General features: G+C 35.6%; 1 protein-coding gene across 1 annotated transcript in view; it reads right to left on the bottom strand.

Moving 5' to 3' along the window:
- The window catches only part of LOC121423893 (zinc transporter 7-like), a 30,805-nt gene extending 8,413 nt beyond the window's left edge, over window positions 1-22,392 (bottom strand). The window contains exons 1-5 of the mRNA XM_041619424.1: window positions 22,199-22,392; window positions 9,509-9,610; window positions 8,532-8,645; window positions 3,907-3,994; window positions 2,604-2,724 (exon numbers count right to left, since the gene is read on the bottom strand). Of these exons, the coding sequence (XP_041475358.1) occupies window positions 2,604-2,724; window positions 3,907-3,994; window positions 8,532-8,645; window positions 9,509-9,610; window positions 22,199-22,275 (502 nt within the window). The 5' untranslated portion in view covers window positions 22,276-22,392. The remainder of the gene's footprint in view (window positions 1-2,603; window positions 2,725-3,906; window positions 3,995-8,531; window positions 8,646-9,508; window positions 9,611-22,198) is intronic.
- Window positions 22,393-25,414: the final 3,022 nt, after the last annotated feature.

Genomic DNA, 25,414 nt, shown 5'->3' on the forward strand with positions numbered 1-25,414 from the left:
TTGTCCAAAACAAACGCACCCACCTTCATGAAACTAATTTTGACTTTATTCTCGATTCAAAGTAGTGAAGTTCCCTAGCTAAGTTAAAAGAGACGCCAAGCATACTCGGTAATATTTTGTCACTGCTGAGCGAGAGTTGAGTGAGCTTGCATTGTAATATGGTTATAGTGCAACTTAAGCTGGCGCTATTCAAAGTTCCGTTTCGCGCCAGCTTGTTTTTTTTCCTTCCTGTTTGCTTTTCATAAGATACCATGTAAACCACGCACGAGAGAGACGGCACGAAGCCGTAAAAAACAACTGGAAAAAATGTCAATTTCTTTGTTTCTTGAACCTTCCTGTAATCCCATATCCAAAATTCATGCTAAGACATCAAATTTCTGAAAGTGATTGTGAGGTTGTGATGCAAGAAATGTGAATGTTTCTTCCTCCTACGCTGGGAAAGACACAGATCATAATTTGATAAGATGTACTGGCATGACTGCTACTGTATCGTAGTTTGCAATGTAATGGCAGTGCTGTGTGTGTGTACACTGTGACTGTGAGGTGAGTGAGTGTGTAAGTGGCCAATATTGTCGGGACCGTTCTTTCTTTCTAACATTTGTAGATGAATTGATCAAGAACAGCAGATTTCCGCATACCGGTAATCTCTTTGGATACTTTGAAATCTTAAACTTAGTTTTTGTTTCTTCGTACCTCAAATATGCACGTAAATGTGAGAAAAAATTTTTTTTTTAAATTCCAAAGTTGGGGGTGCGGTTTATACACGGGTGCGGTTAATACACCGTTACTTACGGTATAACAAAAATGAAAAAGAGAGAAAAAAATGAAGAAATATGAAAATAAAGAAAAAAAATAAATGATGAAAATCATAAAATGAAGAGATAAATATACATGTTAAATGAAAAGTGATCACATATACGTACAAAATGCACAGCATGAATGCATTTAATACAAATAGTTTACATGTAAATCAGCATTAATCCTATTAAGAATCTACACGTCATGTAGAGTGATATCACTTGAAATCCATACCATCAATCAATTTTGAACTTTGGTCACATATCTACAAACAGCATTCTAAATAAAAAACTCTATTTACTCATTACAAGTTAGAACAAATATGTTAACTATGTACTTCATCAGTAAAAAAATGCTGGTAATTATGCTATTTTTTCATACACAGTACTCCTGTTTAATAAAGCCTGTTTAAAGTTACGCAAGAGTTCATAAAGACTTGAACAGCTTCTGAAAATGGGAAATGTCAAAACGGAACGTACACATACCTCATCATACATGAGTGCCTTTCTCCGATTCGTTGGAGCAAAAATAAATTCTATAATCAAATTCATTTCCATCAGCTAAAGATAAAATGTAATCTTGCAGATAAAAATCCTTGTTTTAACAAGTATTGAATGCAAAGTTTGTCAAAATTTCATTGGGGTTCTAGGAAAATTAGTACAACTTGGAACACCAGGGATAATTTAAGGTATTGCAATGAGCAAAATAACATGTTTCAATCTCTTATAAACTCTTGCATGACTTACATGGAGGCCTACAATAGCTTTATTAACCCTATCCTGGTATTGAGTTATAAGAACAGCATATTATTCAAGTCTGAAAATAGCATTAAACACAGATATACTGAAGCTCAGCAGAGTAAAATCACATGAATAAAAAATCTCATGAACATTCTGATCATCAATGCCATTTCACTCCGATGAGTGCATGTCGAGTAGCTCCAGCATGTCTGTGTTTAATGCTATTCCCTGAATGTGCAGCACCAAACATTTATTCATTATGCGAGTCAGTGGCAAAATCTAAGGAAAGCTTTCTTTCATGAGAGTTCTTTGCAATGTCAGAACAAAAGCAATATAAATCTGAAGCGGACAAATTTGCTTCGGATGGGAGTATAGTCAACAGTACCTGAACTATCAAAACGTGCAGCAAGCAATCACGGTTCGCCATACAACGTGACTGCGAGCACCCGGGCAGGCATATCGCATGCGTGGCCCAGCGCAGCAGCATGCAGCACACGGTCACCATGCCTGCCAGACGAATTCTTAACGGTACCCTTATCAACAACATCACAGACATCTTGATGATTACGTGACTGCTTGTCTAATACAGAGCTGGTCATTCCCGTCTCACCTAGAGGATTGTAAATACGATTGAATTACATGTAGCAGCTGAATTGGTAATTTTGATTTTCAATCCAGAACAACTAACTGCCTATAAACACATGCATATTAAATTATTTTGATTACCTTTTCCTCTTTCTGACATTTTCTGAATAAATGTTTGGATTTGATGCATAAACAAAAGATACAACAAAATGCTTGACACACATGGCACCTAATACATCTACGTTCAATCTGTCACATTACAGATATGTCTTAAATTAGCAGATAACCTATTGTGAAACTGTGTTATCATGAGGTTAGTGTATTAAAAATCAAACAGGGTACCATATCACAAAGCTTAGTGAATGAGTCTATGATTGATTTTTACAATTGAGAGTAGGCCTATATCATGGTCATTGCAATCAATCACAAAAAATTGTGCTACAATCAATTTCTTTGTGTAACAGGGTACGTGAAGCTTACCTCCTCCACCGTGCGAATGCCCATGACCGAAGGCGAAAATACCAACTAAATTCACGATGAGCCCGAGGACTGAGACGATAAATAACCTCTCATGACGGACTTCAGGCGGCTCCACAGCTCTCTGTAAATTTAAAAAAAACAATACAAAAGATTGAACATAACAGATTCTCCTTATTCCGAATTCTAGCAATCATACATGGAATATGATAGTGTGGAGGTGTCATGGTGTAGTGGTTCAGTTATGTGACTTTTAAAACAAAGGTCAAGGGATCAAATCCCACCTGGCGCTAATGTCCTTTGGCAAGGCACTTATCCACGTTTGACACTCTCCATCCAGCCTGACCCAGGGGTTAAATGGGTAGCTGGTAGGATGTGAACATCAATGTGATTAGAATGGCATACATGCACCAGTAAAAATTGCTGCCTAGCCAGGATGCTCCCCAGGGAGTGGAGATGGTTGACTTTCTTGTGAGGAAGGTCAGTAATGGATCCAATGACCAAGGTACAGTGTATAAATAAGGATTTTAATGTTACACAGTGTTTGGAAACACAAAGTATGAAGCATTATATAAAGGTAACTGTTATTTTAGAAAGACAAAAACTTTACTAAAAATCCTTATACCATTTATACTATGTAATGTTTGATGTTATTACTCAATTAGCATGTAATCCATTTACAAGGAGTTAATCAATACAGTATACAAATATACCAGATGAGGTTGGACTGACATTACTATTTTAATTCCCTCTATAATTCGAAAAAAAGGCCTGGAATATTTGATTTATATCCTACCTTTATGATGAGTTAGAACAATAGATCTTGATTACATGTATCTAGTTCTTGTACACATAGTACATGGTAATTTCTTTCAGTGGGCATTTCATGTCAATATCATCGCAAAATAATGAGAATATGTTTGGTCACATGCTATTTAGACCAATCAGCATACAGGATTTAATTTACCTAGGAGATATTCTAAAATAAAAATACAGCAATGTCACTATTTAGAAATGCAAATTGGCAACTTATTAATACAATTTTACTATTTTCACTTATTTTGAGTACTCATGTTGTATCCATTTTTCTTTAAAGTATAAAAATAAATACGGAAGAAAAGGAAAAAATCGTTGCCAATTTTAGGCGCATGTATATATACATGTATATCAAGTCGAGAGCTGTGACAGACATAAATTTGACGTTTTAAAAAGATCAGAGTCTAAGTAATATACTTGACTCCATCCTCAAAGTGAATTCATTGTATTCTACAAGAAGCAGAAAAGAAGAACATTTCTTGAGACTTACCTCAACTGCTTCAGAGAAAATGAAGAATGCAATGAATAGAAGGAATAGAGCGTTCACAAATCCAGCTAAAATTTCCATTCGAACATATCTGCAGGAATAAAGAGAAGCAAATATAAAATATATATGTATATATATATATAAAAACCCCTCAAAAAAAGTTCTGCAACCCAAGTTTGAGTGCTAATAAATTTCTTCGTGAGCCATCATCATATGTAAAAGTTGTACCATTGGAAAGTATGATTATTCCTCTTTACAATCATGTGTCATTTGTAATGCTTGTGTTATCATGAAATACACAGACATGATAAATATGCAGCAATGTAAAAAATGAAATGTTGCAAAATTCGTTGCCATTTCATGTTTGAGTTCTGCAACTCAAACTGCAAGTTTGAGTGCCAATAAATTTCTTAATGTGCCATTACATGTATCATGTGTAAAAGTGATATCTTTAGAAAGCATGATTATTCTCCTTTACAATCATGTGTCATTTGTAATGCTAGTGTTATCATGAAATACACAGACATGATAATACGCAGCAATGTTAGAAATGAAATGTTGCAAAATGCGTCGTTTCCAATAGCGAATTTCCAATTGTTTCGAGGATGGACCGAGTGCATTCACTGTCACCGGCCGGCCTGCATGGTGGAAATTCTATAGAAATGGAGACTCTTGTTAGAAATCAATGCACTTTGCAACATTTCACTTCTGACTTTTCTCAATGTTCATGGTGACTGCATATTCCATGATTACATAATCACAGCAAATGGCATGTCATTGTAAAGAGGAATGATTCAGCTTTCCAATGAAACCAGTTTTATCTTTTATACTTCATTAACCAAACAGATATCATCCCCCAAAACTGAGTTGCAAAACTTTTTTTGAGGGGTTTATATACCAGGGTTTCTCAAACTTTTTCTTTGAAGGGCCAGATGAGACTCCAAGTAAACCTGAAAGGGCCCGGGTGAAGTGGATACTAAGAAAAAAATGTGCGCGAAGCGCAAAGACCCTTGTGGTCGGGGTCCTAGAAGCTTTCTTGTGCAATATGGCCCTTATTTTGGGAGCATTTAATCCAACAAATTTAAACAGTTTCATATGGAACGCAGGCAAACTTAGAAAAGATTTCAAAATACAGCGAGGGACAATATTAATGATAACAAAATTGTAGTACTTTGTTAAAAGGAATCTAGATTGTACCTGTAAATACCTGGTATTGGGGAGACAGATAATGTCTTGAAGTAACATTATTTTTTTGTAGTCAAAGAAGAATGAATGATAGAGCATGTCTATAATAGACTCTAACAAGGATGTCAGTCTCCTTGTCACTTTCAATATGGAAAATTTGACAGTCTGTCAGCAACAAGTTGCTTGAACCTTGGCACAAACGGTGTAATTGCCAGACAAAGGCACTGGTGCAATTGTTCACTGGTCAAGCAGGGGCCGCAGAAGCGGGGGGGGGGGGGGGGGGGGGGGGGGCTTCAGTCCCCCACTTTTTTTCCAAAACCATGAACAAAAACGTAAAAATGACCATAAAATTATGATTGCGATTTTTTTGCATGGCCAGCCCTCCCCCCCGCACGTTGAAAACCGTTTCGCGGCCCCTCTCAAGGTACTTCGGTATGAGTTAGTTCTTTAAAAATGTTCATTGTGGAAAATGCACTTTTGCACCTGTATGTAGATCCAAACATGGTGAGAACAGCGCTGGTCATCTAATAAGAAAGTAGATCGAACAGACAGAAAAGAGTCCACTAAACTTTGTTTAAAAGTCAAATTAATTTGACTACCATTACTTTTATTACGGTTAGGTCTACACAATGTAACCTTATTGAGCCATATTGTGACTTAAAAGTGATTAAAAAAATCCAGCAGAGTCTCGCGGGCCAGATTGGGAAGCTCTGCGGGCCGGATCCGGCCCGTGGGCTGTAGTTTGAGAACCCCTGATATATACACTGTCCTCAGGGTTTAAAAGTACAATTAAGAATGGTAACAATGTACATCAAAAAGGAGCCACTGTGAGGGTGATCCCCCTCCCCGCCATAAAATAGTAGGGAATAAAAGGAAGAAATGAGGGAAAAAAGAAAAAGAAAAGAAGAGTTAAGTGGAATGCTTCTGGTAATTTTGCCTGCATAAATATGCAAACCAATATAGCAGCAGTGTTGACTTTGAAAAAAAGTATGATAAAAAACATTTTATTATAAAGTATGACATGGACATTTGTTGACCTCAAAAAAATTAACTTTGATCATGTTACTTGAAATATACAAATATATCAATAGAAATGTGTAGAAAAGGGGAGGAATAATGAAGAAAGGAGAGTAAATTGAAAAAATCATCATGTGTTATTCAACATCATAATGTCATAGTTTTGTCTTCAAGAAAAAAAATAAGAATAAGAACAAACTTTTGGTATTCAACCCCCCCCCCAACCGTATACAAATACTCATGGCACGGTGAGGCACTACCCCTAATACATAGACAAATGTGTAAATATCCAGCAAACTGATAGAAGTTAATCTATTTAAAGCCAGTTCATTCCATCCTAAGCCACATAATCCCTTTATATGGGAATCTATTCAATCTGACCTTTAATGAAATCAATACCAATGTTGGCAGACCTTACTCACACACTACAGAATCCAAATGCAGAAAATATCCATCCATTATAAGGTCAAGTCCACCCCAGGAAAATGCTGACTTGAATAAATAGAGAAAAATCAAATTAGCATAGTGCTGAAAATTTCATCAAAATCGGATGTAAAATAAGAAAGTTATGACATTTTAAAATTTCGCTTATTTTTCACAAAACAGTGATATGCACAACTAGGTGAATCAGTCGATGATGTTCATCACTCACTATTTCTTTTGTTTTTTACTGTTTAAATTATACAATATTTAATTTTTTTTAGATTTGACAATAAGGACCAACATGACTGAACCATATAGTATTTAACAATGCTAATTCCACATGTTCAGAGAGGAATTAATCGTTTTATCTCTTGACAATGAGAAAATTAGAATATTTTCATATAACATGATACAAAAAAAAAATGTGAGTGGATGACGTCATAGTCTCCTCATTTGCATATCAGCCAGGATGTGCATATAACTGTTTTGTGAAATTCAGCGAAACTTTAAAATGTCATAACTTTCTTATTTTACATCTGATTTTGATGAAATTTTCAGTATTATGCTTGTTGGATCTTCTATTTTTATTCAAATAAACTTTTAGTTGGGGTGGACTTGTCCTTTGACAAATGATATCATGAATTATCATCTATATAGTGTTTTAACGATGCATTAAAAACATGTATTTTGGTCTGCATCAATTGCCCTTGCAGCATCAGAGCGTATCCCTAAAAAGGACAGAAATCTGACGAATATCCCATAGGCTCCTGTACAAAATTTGCTATTGAATATGAGAGCATATTCAACAGTTTAGGGCGCGTGAGCGAATGCGTGAAATACACAAAAAAAGTACTCCAATGAAAGCAATGCGATGCGCAGCATAGAGCACAACTATGCTCAATGACATCAAAATGAACTACATGTGAGTCACATGTCAAACTGAACGGATATATACATAAAACTGGTTATATGGTATTACAACTGGATATTAGACAAAATAGTAAATGGGCTAAAAAGCAATTTGACAAAATGGTTAGTATACAAACAGTAAATTGTCAATTCGTCTATTGCCAAGAATGCCAACTCATCTACTCAGGATGTGGTCTACCTTCATTTAGTCTCATGCCATCTCGTTCAACAACAATTCGTCTCTAACAACCATTTGGTCCTATCATCACTTCATCTCATAACCAGTTGGTCTAATACTTTAATTCAATTCAATTCAATTCAATTTATTCACATCCATTAAAAGAAAAATATACAGCATACAATATTATATGAACAATAAAAAACAATACATAAACAAATCAATATAATTACAAAATAGAAAAAGTAAGACCAACATGCGGTGGATGTGGGGGATTGGCAAAGGCCAAAGACCTATCGAGGCCAATCCCCCTTGGTTCCGCGCGTTGGTTAAAATAAAACAAATTAATAGCGATTAAATAGTTATAACATCAACATAAACAGGCAAAAGAGAAAAAAAAACATTAAAAACAAACATTCTGCCCAATTAACATGTTAATAGTCCATTTAGACTAAATGGTACATGGATGAAATGGCTATTGGACTAACTGGTTATTAGACGAAATGATGAGTGGATGAAATGGCAATTAGACCATGTGGATAGGGGACGCACAGATGATAGCAGAGGAGATGGTAATTGGATGAATCGGCATTACACCAACAAAAAATACACCATAGAACCAGAGCTGCCAACCTGAACAAGAACATTTCAGTATTTTCAAGGCTGAAAATCAGTATTTTGGTGAGGAAATAAGTATTTTCACAGGAATACCATAGGACAACACATAAACTGAAACTTAAGAAATTAGTATTTTGCATGAAACCATCAGTATTCTTCTCTATTTTCAGTACTAAATACGGAAAATCAGTACTACTTGGCAGCTCTGTAGAACTATAAACTAAAGTTAGACCAATTAGACAGCAGAGAAAGTAGACTACATGGGTGTAGACCAAATGGCGATTCCCCCTTTTCTTACCCATAAGAATATTTATCATTGGCTCTCCACTTTGAGATGATAGAAGCAACCAGACCGGCGAGTAAGGCAGTGCAGTCAAAGAACATATGGAAGGAGTCGGAGATGAGGCCAAGGCTAAATGAATAAGAAAAAAAAAGAGTGTTCATAAATATTTCTAGCATGAGATTTCATGAATGTACACTTTAAAAATACCGGTGTTAATTTAACACCATCCTGTTATCTATATTGGAAAATAGAAAAGTGTTGAATTACTTTGTAACACCAGTTGAGAATCAAACCGATATTGGTTTAACACAAACTGGTGTCGCTTAAATGCCACATTGCGCTTAGCCTAACGCCAAACCACTGTTACTTTCAACACCTCTCTGGTATTTTCCGATATATACCAGATTGGTGTTAAATTAACACCGGCATTTTTGCAGTTTAGAACAGATTTCAAAGTAAAGTTTCGTGAACATATTGAAGTGAAACAAGGCAACTGATAAATTCCTCAAGATCAATACTCCCAAAACAAAAGATTAGATTACTGGAATTATCTCAAACCTTCTTTTTCTATAATACATGTCATTCCATAAATATCTTCGATCTTTTCCTCGTATACCTTTTTTTTTCGTGGGCCAATAAAAAAAAATCAGCCAAATATTGCTCTATCCACTGTACCTCATCATTTTTTTTATATTTTTTAACTGAATCCAACCAAAGTTATCTAATGAATAAGAATCAACGGAATAAAAGGGGAATACTTTTTCTCAAATACATGAGTAAAAATCTTTAAAATGTATGGCGAGGAATAAGGATGGCCAAATTTACAGTTGCTACAAACTTTGTTTAGTGAAATATGATGTTGATATGTGATGTAAATCTGCAAAAATTAAAACTACACTTTAGACTAGAGGTCAAACTAATTCCATTGGAACTTTAACAGACACAAATGAGGAGGGTGAAGTAGTTAACAAAATAAAATTAAAACAAATTACCTGTTTGACCAAATGCCATAAGTCAGCTCTACAAATGCAAACGAGAGATTCAGAACTAAGAAGAAAAAGAGATTCCGGGATGTCACATCTGAGTAGATGATCCTGAATTGGAGCAAAGAAATTTGGAAAAAAAAAATTTTATAAGAAAAAAATAGACCAAAATCTATATGCAGACTGAAAAATGTCTGTTTTGTCAGTTGTTATGCTGGACTGGAGAATGTTTTGCTCCATTACACCTCCTCCACGAAATACTTGCATCGGTTGATAAATATCATAAAGATCGCTTTATGATATTTTTTGACCGATGCAAGTATTTTATGATTCATGATATTTATCAGTCAATGCAAGTATTTTTTTAATCCAAGTTGGCACAGCTCATGATATTGTCGCCCTCTATCCACGCGTCTGGTATCTAAGTATCGATGACAAAGACGGCAAGATGGCGACAATAACAGACTGGGTAAGTAAACGCTCGTGCTCTTAAAGGCCAAGTCCACCCCAGAAAATTGTTGATTTGAATCAATAGAGAAAAATCAAACAAACATAACGCTGCAAATTTCATCGAAATCGGATGTAGAATAAGAAAGTTATGACATTTTTAAGTTTCGCTTATTTTTCACAAAACAGTTCAATGCACAACTCAGCGATATGCAAATGAGAGAGTCGATGATGTCCATCACTCACTATTTCTTTTGTTTTTTACTGTTTGAATAATACAATATTTCAATTTTTACAGATTTGACAATAAGGACCAACTTCACTTAACCATAAACCGTTAAAATGATGGTCATTCCACATGTTCAGGGAGAAATGAATATTATGAAAAGAGTCAAAAGACGGAAGAGACTTGCCCGATATTTACGCTGCCATCTTGTTTTCTATTGTTCTTCGCCGTTATGCAACGCACGCGTCCGTAACGTTGGGGAAGCACAATAGGAAACAAGATGGCGGCGTAAACATCGGGCAAGTCTCTTCCATCTTTTCATATTTTTCTAATTTTTTTCTTGTTCAAAAATATAATCAATAGTGTAGAAATGTCGGAAATGAAGTTTTATCCCATTTACATGATTTAGGGCTAGATCTTTTAAAAGTAGAAATCTCGGGGGTGAAAGTTTCAGGTTTTGGGGCCCTTCATGCATATGAATGGGAAGGAATACCTGGCTTCATTGAGAGTAAGCTACAGTACGTTAGTAAATTATTTGTACTCTCTAGAAGCTGCCTGGCTAAGAGCTATCAAGTCTCACACATTGTGCATGAGACTCACACATCCAGGGTCCGTCTCACGCATCGCACCCATTTTTCTCACATCGGGACCCAACAGAAAAAGTAGCATTATTCGCTAGATTATACGCACTGGCCGACCGCCTTCGCACGCCGTCGCGTCTATCCTGGCACACGAGACGAATCGAGAGTGCAGTCAGCGCACAGCTAGTACGGTATGTGATACGATGAATCGCGTGCGTGCATCGCATGGTTTTGTAGTATGGATCGATATCATGATGAAGCCCATATCTCGCGCATGCGCCTTTTTGAAATGTACAAGTGTAAGTACTGGCCACGCGAGCGCAGAGATCCCGAGTCATGAATATCTCACGCATAACCACTCTAGGCGACACCGCAATACTTACCCGTGTTAAGAAACTGGGACTCCACTCACGCGCATTTGGGCCGCCCTAGCTTAGAACTAAGCTTTGTTTCACGAAAAATTGAATATTCTTATAATTCAATAAATGTTACTAATTACATTAGTACTGTTAAATCGGTACTCACCGGTTCTTTTCTTGAATTTTCTGGAAATTTCCCACGCTTCTGGCTGCAATTCTGCGATAAATTCTGTCGCCATAGACAGCTACACATGCAACTTTATTTATAAATGGAGCGCCCCTTACGAGAGTCGCTAATGCCGCGGAAAAATTGTTAGGCATTTTGGCCTGTGGTCAAGGCGTTCTTCTGTTCTATTTTTTTTAGGTATGAGATCGAAATCACAGCGACTATTCACACTGTTCCATAATGATTCCGAAAGGAGGTGCAACACCCCCACCCACATGGGCGCAAATCCCAGGGGGACACTTCCCCCTAACCCAAAATAGTAGGGGGCACATTATCAAATGTCCCCCTACTATTTTTGTTCTTTTATATATGATGGAAAGAAATAGGCCTACATCATTTAAATCGAAGTAAAACATGTATTTTGGACGAGACAACCTTCTTTTGGGGGTGATAAACCTTCCTTTTTGTTTTTGTTTTTGTTAGTTTGTTTTTGTTTTTTTTTGCCTGTTTTCCAGCCCCTGGTCCCCTACCTTAGATTTCCGCCCTTTAATTGCCTCCCACTACTCTTGATATTGTTTGCGACTCTGTTTTGTAAATTAAAGGGGAATTTCACCCTGATAAAAAGATGATGAAAATATGAAAAAAAATCATTTCAAAATATCGATGAAGGTGTTATTTGACAAAAAATGGAGTTGATAGAATTTAGAATGCTTGATTTATTGTGACGTCTTTAACGAGCAGTTGCTCTATCCTAAATATAAAATGCCCAAATTTCCCATTTTTAATGGTCCGTAACGACCCACTTTTTTTCTTTTTGATAACAAGTATGAAGTTATCTATTGATATACTAAATGTACCATAAAAATCATTATCATGTATTTCTTGACATTTCATTTACTTTTTTACCATAATAATAGCTGCTTGCAAAGGCCTACGCCGTCACAAAAAAAAAATCTTACCTTTTAAAAAAAATTGGTGGGGGATGGATTTTCCTCGAACGCATACCAATTTTTCATTTTTTTTTGCTATTTTCATAATAAACTTTAAATGAATTCAACTTTGCACTACTTAATTTTTTCAAAGACAAAATAACAAAATTACATCTCGTCATCATCATCATCACCACTATCATTAGCATCACCATCATCACCACAACCGTCACCACAACCATCATCATCACCAAGATAATTTTCATCATCATCATCTTTCTTTTTTTTTCCTTTATTTTTTCCCCATCCCTTCTTTTTTTTCTTCCAATATTCCTCCTTTTTTTAGAGCGGCACACCGTCACGCTCCCTCACTGATTATCCGCCTCTATATGCTTGGTGTTGTATAAATTGGCGGATACCTCATAAAATGAAATAAAAGAGAAAATAAGGAAAGGGAAAAAGTAAGAAGAAAAAGAAGATGAGGAGAAGAAAAAAAGAAAGCCAAACAAATGAGACAAAACAATGTCAAAATTTCGTAATAAAGTCTTCTACGTCAGTTTAATAATGATGTTTTCATTGAAATGAGAACAAAAAAAGAATTGAAACCATAGGCGGCGGAAGCGGGGGGGACATTCCCCCCTAAATTTGTTGTTGACCCTTTTTTTTTTTTTTTTTTTGCTTGTCAATTTATTTTCCTACGTCCCCCCCTAAAATGTTTGGGTTGAGAGCCTTTTTTTTTTTTGCTTGTCAAAATTTTTTGGGTTGTCCCCTCCTAAAATTTGGGGCTTCCGCCGCCAATGATTGAAACAATGAGGTAAAAAGGACTACATCATAGTGTAAAGAAATAGAGGGAAGCTCCGAGACAATATTTATTTATTTATTTTATTTATTCATGTTTTCTTTATAAAAAAGCAGGGTAGTCCCATTCAAGCCAGAGGCCTGCTTTACAAGGGAGCCCTGCTGTCAATCACAATTTGAACATTATACAATAACAATTATAACACACAAGATTAAGAAATACAATACAAAAATGATATATATACATAATAAATAAATAACAATAAGAACGGGGGGGGGTGTAAGGCCTATACACTCTATGACAAACAGTAGAAAAGTTAGCTTGCTTGGAATTTACGGACGTTTCGTTTAAAAGTAGGAAGTGAAACAGAGCACTTAATTGGTACTGGTAATGAGTTAAAAAGTTTGGATGCTATATAGGAGAATGACTGTTTTTTAAACTCGGTTCTTGGTTTTGCGAGATACAATTGTTGTGATGAGATTGATCTAGTAAGATAATAATTAGGTCTCAGAGGCATTGTTTGCAATAAATATCTAGGAGCAAGACCGTTTAAAGTTTTATACATAAGTATTTGGTAATTATAATCCACCCTTTTCTTGACAGATTGTAACTTCAGAGAGCGTAACATATTCTGGACTGGGGTATAGTAGTCTGCATCCAATACCAAACGACAATATTTGTTTTGACACTTCTGAAGTCGTTGCAAATCTTTCACTTTTAATGTTCCCCAAACAGTTGAACAGTAATCGATATGAGGAAGGATTAAAGAAAAATACAAATGGGCGAGTACGTCTTTTGTCAGACAGTGCCTGATTCTCCGCATGCATATTATAGAATTCATAATCTTTTTAATAATGGAATTGATGTGAAAAGACCAGTCCAGAATATGACTGAAAGTAACACCCAGATATTTAAACTGAGTTACATTTTCTATGGATTTACTATTCATGTATATCTGCATCTTGACTGGGTGTACCTTCCTCCGACTTGAAAATAACATAACTTTCGTTTTATCTGTATTAACAACCAAACCATTTTCTTTTAGCCATTTACTTAGAACATAAACATCACTTTGCAACTGTGTTTGAACAGCTTTAACTCCAAATCCAGAAGAAAATATTGCAGTATCATCTGCATACAGAGAAATATTAGTATTGGAATGCATAGTTAAATTACTAATGTCATTAATGTACATACAAAACAGTAGAGGGCCCAAAATTGAACCTTGCGGTACCCCTGAATGAACAGGCAGAAAATCGCTAGTAGTACCCTTATAGGACACACATTGCTTTCTTCTAATTAAGTATGATTCAAACCATGTCAACTCTAAATTTCTTATGCCAAAGTAATATAATTTCTTGATAAGGATATCGTGAGGGATAATATCAAAGGCCTTTCTAAAGTCCAAAAACAGAGCACCTATTACTCGGCCTTTGTCAAGGTTATCGTATAACATATCAGTAAACTCTGTTAGGCACGTCGAGGTGGAATGTTTACTTCTAAACCCTGACTGCCGATGAGACATCAATTCTTCATGGTGAAGATATTCAATTAATTGAGAGTGGACCGCTCTTTCTAAAATTTTGGAAACGATCGAGAGAAGGGAAATAGGGCGAAAATGGTTGAGTTCGTTAGCAGTCTTTGTTTTGGGGATAGGGACTACTTTAGCCAGCTTAAAATCATTGGGAACTTGTCCAGATTGTATTGACTGATTGAAAATGCGCACAAGAGGAATGGCAACCGACTGTGCGCTGAGTTTCAACAATCTGGGATGGACGTCGTCAAGGCCTACAGATTTTGTACAATTGATGTTATTCAATTCCTTTCTTACAAAGTCAACGGTTATCTCTCTAAAAGTAAAGCGTGAATGTACTTCACGAAGCCTTTTGATAGCATCATCACTCTTGTCTTTTATTTCGCTCGGGTCTTTACCATGAATCGATTCAAAAACTTTGCTAAACATTGTGTTGAACTCTGTTGCTATTTTAAAAGGATCCGATTCAATAGCACCGTCAAATGACCAAATGAGAGCCTTCGCTCGAGTTGTTGTTAGGCAACAACCCTTTAACAATATCCCAGGTTTCTTTCATATCACTGGTTCCCTCTATCTTACTACGATAATATGACCTTTTCAGTTTTTTGTTGAGAGTATTAGTTTTGTTTCTGAGTTTAATATATTTCTCCCACATAGCAGTACTTTCATATTCATTTTTATTTCTATCATATTTCATCTTATAGAACTGCCTTTTGCAGTAGTCTCTGTCTCTTGCTAGTTGTTTATAAGCCGACGTAATCCAAGGAGATCCTTTGAATTTTTTACGCACTGATACATACGGTGCATGTTTGTTTGAAAGTTCAACAAAAGCTTTTTTGAATTTGTTCCACATGACGTCAACATCAGTTTCATTCACAAAACAATCATTCCAATCGATACTTTCAACATCACTAAGAAATGCATTTTCATTAAAAAACTTGAAAGATCGGAAGCGTGAGATCTGAGGAGGTGATCTCTGTGTTTTCAATTTTGTAACAACATAGATTAAGGAATGGTCACTAAACCCCAATAGACTGCACACCTGAATATAGCTCACCTAATGAGTTTGAAACATAAATCAGATCTATGAGGCTTTTACTAAAAGGGGTCACACGAGTTGGGTCTTTGATAAGTTGTTTTAAACCTAGTGATTGACTAATTTCTATTAATTTGTTAGATAGTGAGTTAACTGTGAGCATGTTGCAGTTAAAGTCGCCTAGTAATATCATTCTATCTGAGAATGAAAATACTTGATCAAGATTGTTATCTAATTCATCAAAGAAAGATGTGGTGGAATTTGGTTTTCGATAAATAATGCCCACATACAAACTGGCTTCATTTTTAGGCTTTAGTTCAATCCAGATCAATTCTAAATTTTCACTTTCAAGATCGTGCCTCCTAATATAAGGTACACCCTGTTGAATATAACAGCAAACTCCGCCCCCTAAACAACCTCTGTCTTTTCTCTCCAAATAATAACCTTCAATATAGCATTCATTGCTGCCAATAGTCTCATCTAACCAGGTTTCAGATAATGACATTAGATGATATGGACAGCGTTTAAGAAGACGTCGTATATCAACCATTTTATTGCGAAGACTTCTAATGTTTAAATGGGCAACTTTAAGTCCCTTTCTATTTGGAAACATAAGTGATTCGGGTTCAGACTCAATCTCATTATGGGCTGATATGTTCACTGTATTGTCCATTAGATTTAAGTCTGTCTGATCTAAATCAGAATTATTCAAGCTTATTAACACAGATTGATTCGAACATTCATGAAAGGGTAGCTCTTTCCACAGACAACAATCGCATTTCCAGTCAGCATTTGATCTGAAAAATGGAAATGACATATCAGAGCAATCTAAATGTCCCCAGTTTTTACAGCTAATACAAAGCATAGCATTCTGATTATTTCTAACTGTTTTCTTACAATAAATACATGGATATTTTTGAGGCATAGTGATAGGCAATTACAATAAAGAAGTAAACAATATATAACAAAAAGTGCTAAAAATGTTACTCAAGTGTTTTGGGGAATTGAGGGTAACACTATAAAAAGTTTTTCAATCAACAAGGAAGCAAGCTTACAGTTTTGAGTCAATGTCAGCTAGACTTGTGATCGAGATCTTCGTTCCGTGAGCATTAACAACCGTGATCCTCCCATCAAGTGTCCAGACTTTTTTGACGTTTTTATTCGAGCAAAGTTTGCTGACGATGACTTGTCTGCTTGCGGTGAGATCTTCATGAATGAAGATATTAGTGCCCTTAAGTTTAGATCGAGCTTTGTAGATCTCTTGTCGGGTGTTGTATCGGGTGAACTTAATGATGATCGGACGAGGTTTCTGCGGTGTGTTACTCCTAGATCTTGGTGTGATCCGATGGCTACGGTCGATATGCACGGGATCAAGATTGATTCCAAGATTGCGACGAACAACATCGATGATCAGCTGATCTGTATTTTCCTCTTGATTCTCAGCGATTCCATGGAAACGAAGACACTGCCTACGCGAATATTGCTCTTGGTCGTCACTCAATCGTCGGATTTCCTTCACTTGTCTGGAGAGATCATCAACTGAAGATCGAAGAGTCGCGATTTCTTCCGAGAATTTGTGAAGATCCAGTTGAATGGACTCGTAAACTTGTTTCGTCACCTCCTCTTTTACTGCGTCGATAATTGCTTGGATGAGTCGAGAATGTGTTTCTTCGCTGATCGCTTTGTCAACCTGAGTGCGAATATTGCGTAGCAATGTGGGGTCATCAGTCAATACGTCCACGGTTGGATGGTCACCTGAAATCGATGGGGATCTGTTGGCTGAATCCATCGGGTGCGCCCCGGGCGTTTGTTTGATCTGGCCTCGTACTTCAGAGTCCCCTTTCGGTGATAGCTCAGTGGCTTCAAAGTTACCTTTCTCAATCCGAGATTTGGACCGCATTTTCATCTTTGAAGTGGTAGGAACACTCATTGTGGTTGTAAGAAGTATGATATATAAGTTGAAAATGACAAATCCTGAAATATATCCAACAGAGAAAGCCGAATTTTGTTCACACTTTGGTCACACTGCTGACTGTTAAGCTGTTCGAGCCCCGGATGCTACTCTTGTGACAATAAAAAGGTTGAAAAAGAAAAAAATATGAAAACACAAAGCTCTCACAACATGAGCATAATAACAAATTGGGAATAAGCGAGGACAAGTAGCTGAGGGACCCCCCCCAACTCTCTCTCTCTAGTTATCTATCTATCCGACTCGATTATATAAGAGAAGAATTTACTAATCAAAATATTATGAGCAAAAAGCACGAGCTGATATTTTTTATGAATATTCAAAACTGATAGAGAGACGCAATCGAATTATTCGATTGCGACAAAATTGATGATCTGAGAATTTAGTGTTTTTAGGAATTCATTAAAAGCATAAAGTTGATCAACATTAAAATATGGCAGGCGCAACGCATGAGCTAAAGCTTTATAGGCCTACACCGATAAAAAATTTTAAGTATTTTTGGTAATCATGAAAAAGATTGATATTTCATGAAAGCTCAAATCCCGAGGAGGAATATTTTTATGAATTGACTTTAAAAAAACTGTGGTAAGCCCCATTTAATATTTGATTATAAGTCGAATAAAACAGTAAAAGCTGAAAAACGTTCGCGTGATATTTGGCAACCCCCCCAAAAAAAAAAAATAAAAAAAATAAATAAAAAAAAGTTTTTAACTATAATTATGAACTGGACAAATGAAAAAAAGATTGTCACTAAAAAAATGAAGGTAATTTTGACCCACGTAAAATTTGGCGAGCCCCCCCCCCCAAAAAAAAAAAGGAAAAAAGGTTTTAACAAGCAAAAAAAGGCTAAAAAGAGAAAGAAGAGACAAGAATATGAACGAAATATCCCCATTACAAATAATGCTGTGATCATCATAAGGGAGGGGTCGCATAACTAGTATGAACAACGTATTTAATTCCAAAATATTTACTACAAATCTCAATAGGGGGATCGGGCAGAAATGCTCACCCCCACCCCCCCCCCCCCCCCGATCCGCCACTGATTCCAATCAATAATGACATTTATCTGCAATACTGATACTTTGAAATCAAGATACTGAAGATTGATACGCTTTACATAAATTATGAACGTCTGACAAAAAGATAATCTACCGATCACCTGACCGATCAGCTGACCAGTTCGCGTATCACTTCGGAGTTGATCACTCGTCGCAGCTGTGTGGAACGCTCACCGAAAATCAACAAAAAGGGCCTGAAATGTAAGTTTAATAGTAATTCATTTTAATTTCAACTCATTTTTTTTAAGTATTGAAAGTCTTCCCACCAAATGAAAGTCATATCGCATAACTCCAATTTGTATTAAGGCGTAGATTTACCAAAGTCTTGGGTTTGAAATCAGAACTGAATTGTCTAACCCATAATTTTGGGTAATGTCGCCTATGCTATGAGGTCCATACATGTTAATGTTTGGACCTCATTGGTACTAGGAGTGCGCATAACATCTTTTTTAACTTGGCATCTCTGACAAGGTACTGACAGTGACATAACCTTGTTCATAGAATGAGTGTTCGGGGTAGATATTGTTTTGGCCCATTTATTTTTATGTAAGTTTGGCCTCAAAACCCTAAGTAACAAATATGCTCAAAATTCCAAGTTTTTGAGCGCTCTGGTCAATAAAAAAAATTATTCGAAGTTAATGATGAAAATTGAATTGCAACTGTATCATGTAGGTATGTGACAAAAAAAATGAAAATCCTCAAATCTCAATGAATTTGGTACCATTTGAAAGCCCTTAAAAAGACCTTTCAAATGATACCAAGAACTCAAATTTTCATCAAGAAATTATAAAGTTATTCCAGTTTAAGTCGCGCATATTTATCCAAATTTGTGGTCATTGTCTTAATGTAAAGTCAATGGAGTGCATAACCGATTTTTGTGACCATTTTGTGACCATTTTGAACCCAAGTTTTCAACGGGCTCTAACTTCTTTGTTTTTGAGCCCATTGAAGTAATTTAGGTATCAATGGAAAGGTGAAAGAAAACTCAATTGATGTGTAATCATTTCACTTGGTAATTTTTCTTCTTATGTGTAAAATAATTTCTTTTAATTAATTCTAATTAATTATGCAAATTACAATTACTCGCCTCTTTTTTTTGCCAAATGAAAGTGATAATGAGAGATAATTTGTATATAATTTAGTTGGCATCAAAACAGCATCATGTAGATAATTTCCTAAATGAATTTGTTTAAAGTATTGTTTTTGTAATTTCTAATGTATTTCTTTGTTTTTCTGATATAAATTACAATTAGCTCTTTTTCAACTTTAGTATTGTGTACATGTATGTATGGGGTCTTTTTTTTACAAATGAAAAATATCATTCCTTTTGTACATGTACTTTGTATGGTATAAAAATACAAGTGTGCTTTTCTGATGTATTTGATTGTTTCACCAATTCTTTATGTATTTCATTGTTTCAACAATTTGTTTATAGATGGATAATGTACCTTTCATTTTGGAGACCGTGGGCATTCGATTACAATTTTTTTTAGGAAGGATGAGCAGCAGAGTCTGAGGACTGAGGGTGTAAAGATGTAGCATTGCATGTAATTCAAGTATCAAGAAGGAAACATAAAAATTAAGCTTTAATATATGCATTTCTTGGATATGTATGATTACAACAAAGGCCATGTTCGAGCACTCCTTTTTTAATGAAAAATAAGTTCATATTCTAGCATGAAATCACTGCACATAAATAAAGCTCTGAACAGCAACAAAAACAGGCATCAAAGCTCCAACACTCAAAATAAGAGAACAAAAGTGACACAAAAACTTATACAAATCCCATCCCCATTTCAACTTATGAACATAACCCTCCCCCCCCCCGCACCCTTCTTGAAAAAAAAAAATAATTATAATAAAATAGAAAAAAAATGAATAACATAAAAAAAATAGACAATAGAGCCATGTGGAAGTGAAATATTTCCTCTGAGAGTGAAAAATTAAACAACAAATTTTTTGCATTTTAATCATGGGCGGAAATTGGCCCCAAAGGTAGGGGGACGCTGGCATCGGCGGCGAAAGCCAACAGTTTTAGGGGGACCACCAAATTATTTTGATAATCAAAAAAATACACCAAAGGTTATCAACCAAAAATTATAGGGGGACGCAGAAAACTAAATTTGACAAGCAAAAAAAAAAAAGAAAAGAAAAAAAAAGGTTATCAAAAAAAAAAAAAAAAAAAAATTGAGGTGGGGGGATCGTCCCCCACCTCAAATTAAGGGCGGGGGGGTACACTTCCCCCAGCTTTCGCCGCCTATGGATGCTGGCAACTCTGACAAGTTAAAAAAAAAAGTTTATCCCCAAACTGTTGTAAGGTCATTTTCACCCCAAAAAGTTTGACCAAAAAAGAAAAAAGAAAGAAAAAAATGTATTATTGTTACATGTCCCCCTATTATTTTGGGTAGGGGGACGTGTCCCCCTGGGATTTCCACCCATGAATTTAATTTTAGAAAAGTCAACATTGATATTCCACTGTCAAAAGCAAATCCAGTTTCCAAATGAAACGATAATCAACCACCTAGACTCTTGAGTCACATAACCTTGGGATGATAAAATCTTTCTGTGACAAATGAATGTATTAAAATCAATATCAGAATAATTATCTACGGTATAATGAGAGATTTCCCAAAAAAGGCACAACATAATCATCAAGTAAGCAATTTACGATCTAGTTCAATCCAGCATGAACGACTCACTATCGACCGCTCCCATCACCCTGCCAACCGCAGGCGCATCGGGCAGCTCGACTGACGAGAGACCGGCTGTGACAAGGGTAGCATCGCCCTGCCAACGGCAGGCGCATCGGGCAGCTCGACTGCCGAGAGACCGGCTGTGACAGGGGTAGCTGGCATCTCTTATATCTGGACTGCGCAACGTCAGAATCGCGTAAGTTTGGATTTTTTGATAATTCAAATATATTTCCAGTCAAATTGTATACCTAATCGGATTCTTGTTTTACTTACCATTAAAAAATTTCGAACATTTACGCGTCCAAAAATTTGATGAACTTTCAAGCTCCGATATCCACACTTTACAGGCGAGTATCCACATTGAAACTTATATGTACAGAAAGAGCACATCTTCAGCTGTCTGTTAAAAGGCACGAGATTGCACCTACTATGTGCGCATGCGCATTAAACCCCATTTTCAATGAGCCGCCCAGACAGAGGCGATGCCACTCGTAGCAAAACCCGCGCGAAAACCGTGCCACCAAAACCAGCGCTCGCGATGCCCCGTATTCGCACATAGCTATATCATGGAAATTAATAATTTGGTCACAAAAAAAGTGGCATTTTAATGATTTTTAAAGTGTGTGCTCAATACAGCATTAGCAGCATACCATATATAGTCCTACCTGACAGGCAGGATGGTAGCAGTAAGCCAGTGCATGCTCTCCAAGAGCCTCTGACAGCTAGGCTAATCACACATGCACAGTATTAGCAGCAGAATCGTTGCCACCACACGATGGGACTCTAACCCGGCGGGACTGGCTGGCTGCCACCTGCGCTGGCATGGTCTTGCATGCTGAGGACTGCCCAATAATAAAAAACACAGCTGTTGAGAAAGTTAACATTTTCGATGAGATACTTACGTCCACCACGCTTGAAGTTTCGCCCATAATTTGAATCTAGGCTTGTATAGCTCATCGTTCTTGTGTACAGGTAGCATGAGTCCTTTGAAATTAATAAAAAAAGACAGAAGATATTTCGAATTCAACAACTCTTTCGGCTAGCAGAATGGATTCCTCACTTATATTATGCACACGTTGCATGAAAATACTTCCGCTATTTCGCCGGTCGCGTTGACATCATGCGATTAGGCTATTGACCGAATCCCTGTTTAAACTATCCTCAAAATTACATGATCATTTGCACAAAAGTTATCATGTTTTATTAATCCGATATTTTTCAATATTTTTTAATTTAGAAAAAACTCTTGCATGATAATTCAATATCCTTGTTTATGTAAAAATTCACGTATCCAAACGTTTTACAAAGTAAAAGAGGTAGGAATTAGTAGAATAATTATGTAAGTCATTTCCTCTACACTAGTTTGTCGGTGGCTTGTATTCCGACTTTCTCAGAATAAGGCTTAGAATATCAATAAACTGATGACATTTGATTTAATGTCCAATGGAATAGTTGAACATCCTGACAACATCTAACATATTCACCATTCCATTTACCCCCCCCCCGGTTCCTCCCTCTCACCCACTTTCTAGAATGATTCGAGGAATCCTCAATCCCGTCCCCAATGAGCTACTCAATCTATAGTGAGACCCCCGGTTTAATTCAATTCAATTCAATTCAAGTCAATTCATTTATTATCTCTTTCAATCTTTTTACATTTACAATGATAGTTCAATAGACATATTTACAAAATATAATACATAAATCATTTCTATAATACAATAATGCTATGAAATCGAAAGAGAAGGAGACCAACTAAAAAGCAGAGCTTGTAGGGTGAAGGCCCCCTTTCATAAGTACATTTTATGAATAAAAATATGATAAAATAAAGAAATAAACAATACATAATACAATGAATAAAAAATAAACAAAAAATAAAAATAAATAAAAATAAAAATTAATGAATCAGTATACACTGTATACAGAAATCATAAAACGATTAAACATATATACAAAGAGAAATTAACAAACACATTTACATATTAAGTTCTGAGTTACATAACTTTGTGGGAAAAAAAACGATAATCTAATATGAATCCAGAAGATATTTTTTCAGTTTTCCTTTGAAATTTTGTATTGAATTACATTGTATAATATCCTTTGAAAAAGAATTCCATAATTTTGGACCAGTAAAAACAAATGTCTTCTGTGCAAACGATGTTCTATTCAGAGGTAAATGAAAGGAACTCGCCTGGCGAGTAAAGTGCTTATGAATTGTATTATTTTTTACAAACATATTATTAAAAGGTAACGGTAATTGTTTATTAATAAACTTGTACATTAACTGTCCGAGTTGAAAAGAATATAAATCTTTAACCTTCAAGACTTTATTTTTCAAAAACAGAATATTTGTATGTGCCCTGAATTCTGCATGACTAATAATACGAATCGCTCTTTTTTGTAATATAAAAAGTCTATTAATTTGAGAATTCGCTGCGTTACCCCATGCAACAACTCCGTAATTCAGATAAGGTAAAATTAACGTTGAATATAATGATAACAAAATATAATGGGGTAAGAAGTGACTTAATTTTCTAATGACACCAATATTGCGAGCAATGATTTTACAAATATTATCAATATGTGTTTTCCAAGAAAGTTTATCGTCAATGAACAGTCCCAAAAATTTAGTAGATCGCACTCTTTGAATAACAGTATCATTTAAAATTACATCTTTTGGTACAGTCGTAATCTTGTTGCTAAATAGCATGTAGCTAGTTTTTGCTAGGTTAAGAGAGAGTTTGTTAGCTGTTATCCATTTAGAAACATTTTTTAGTTCGTCATTGAATATTTGCGTCAATTGATCTGGGTCGGGGTGTGACAGAAATATATTAGAGTCATCAGCGAAAAGTATAAATTGAAGCAATCTTGATGACATATCAATATCATTTATATAAGTAATGAACAAAAGTGGGCCAAGAATGCTGCCCTGTGGAACTCCACAAAGAACAGGTTTACGTTCAGAAATATTACCATCAAGTGAAACGAACTGTGAACGCCCGGTTAGATAATTCTTGAACCACTTTAGTGGTTCCCCTCTAATTCCATAATGAGAAAGTTTATAAAGGAGAATATTATGATCAACTGTATCGAATGCTTTAGAAAAATCTAAGAACATACCAATCGTATTCGAAGACTTGTCATAAGCTTTGGCAACTGTTTGAACTAAAGAAAGTATTGCATGGGAAGTGCTACTCTTTTCTCGGAAACCAAATTGAGTATCGGATAGGATGTTGTGCTTTTTAAAAAAACATATGGTTCGTATGTGAACCAATTTTTCAAGAATTTTAGATAAGTTTGTAAGCAATGAAATGGGTCTGTAGTTACTTGCTAAAGAACTGTCACCCTTTTTGAAGACTGGTATTATCTTAGAAATTTTCATTGATTTTGGAATATTTCCCGATGATAATGACAAATTGAATATATAAATAAGAGGGTCAATTATATAATTCATAGTTTTCTGTAGAAGGATGCTATCAATGTTATCGAATCCTGCACTTTTATTTAATTTTAGGCTAGATATAATTTTAATTATCTCCTGTGCGTTCGTAGGAGAAAAAAACATAGAACTTTGATTTCTATCTCCCAGATATTGATGAAATGAATGGGAATTTGTTGGTATACTTCTAGAGAGCTCAAATCCAATTTGTGAAAAATAATTATTGAAAATATTTGCCATCTGAACTTTATCTTCAATAATAGAATCATTATGCATAAGCTTAGTTATCTTTGAAAACTTTGGTCCATTATTGATGGTAGAATCAATTTCCATGTTTTTTTAAGATCATTCTTGCATTGATTAAATTGAACATTGTAATATGCCTTTTTGGCAGTACGGATGACCCCTGTTAGTATATTCTTATAATTGGTATATTGGCTCCGAGTATTTTCAGTTAGTCTTGATATATATTTATAGTATAATCTATTTTTTTTATTTATTGAACGAAGAATTGAATTCGTTATCCAAGGTAATCTAGGTGATCTTTTATAATTTTTGGACTTGGGCTTTGTAAAAGGAATATTTTCATTAACATGACTCATGAAGATATCAATAAATGTTTCGTAGGACTCGTCAACACATTCTGTACTAAATACATCATCCCAAGTTTCTTCTTCTA

Source organism: Lytechinus variegatus, chromosome 11 (genome assembly GCF_018143015.1).
Source record: "Lytechinus variegatus isolate NC3 chromosome 11, Lvar_3.0, whole genome shotgun sequence".
Classification (NCBI taxonomy): Eukaryota; Metazoa; Echinodermata; class Echinoidea; order Temnopleuroida; family Toxopneustidae; genus Lytechinus; species Lytechinus variegatus.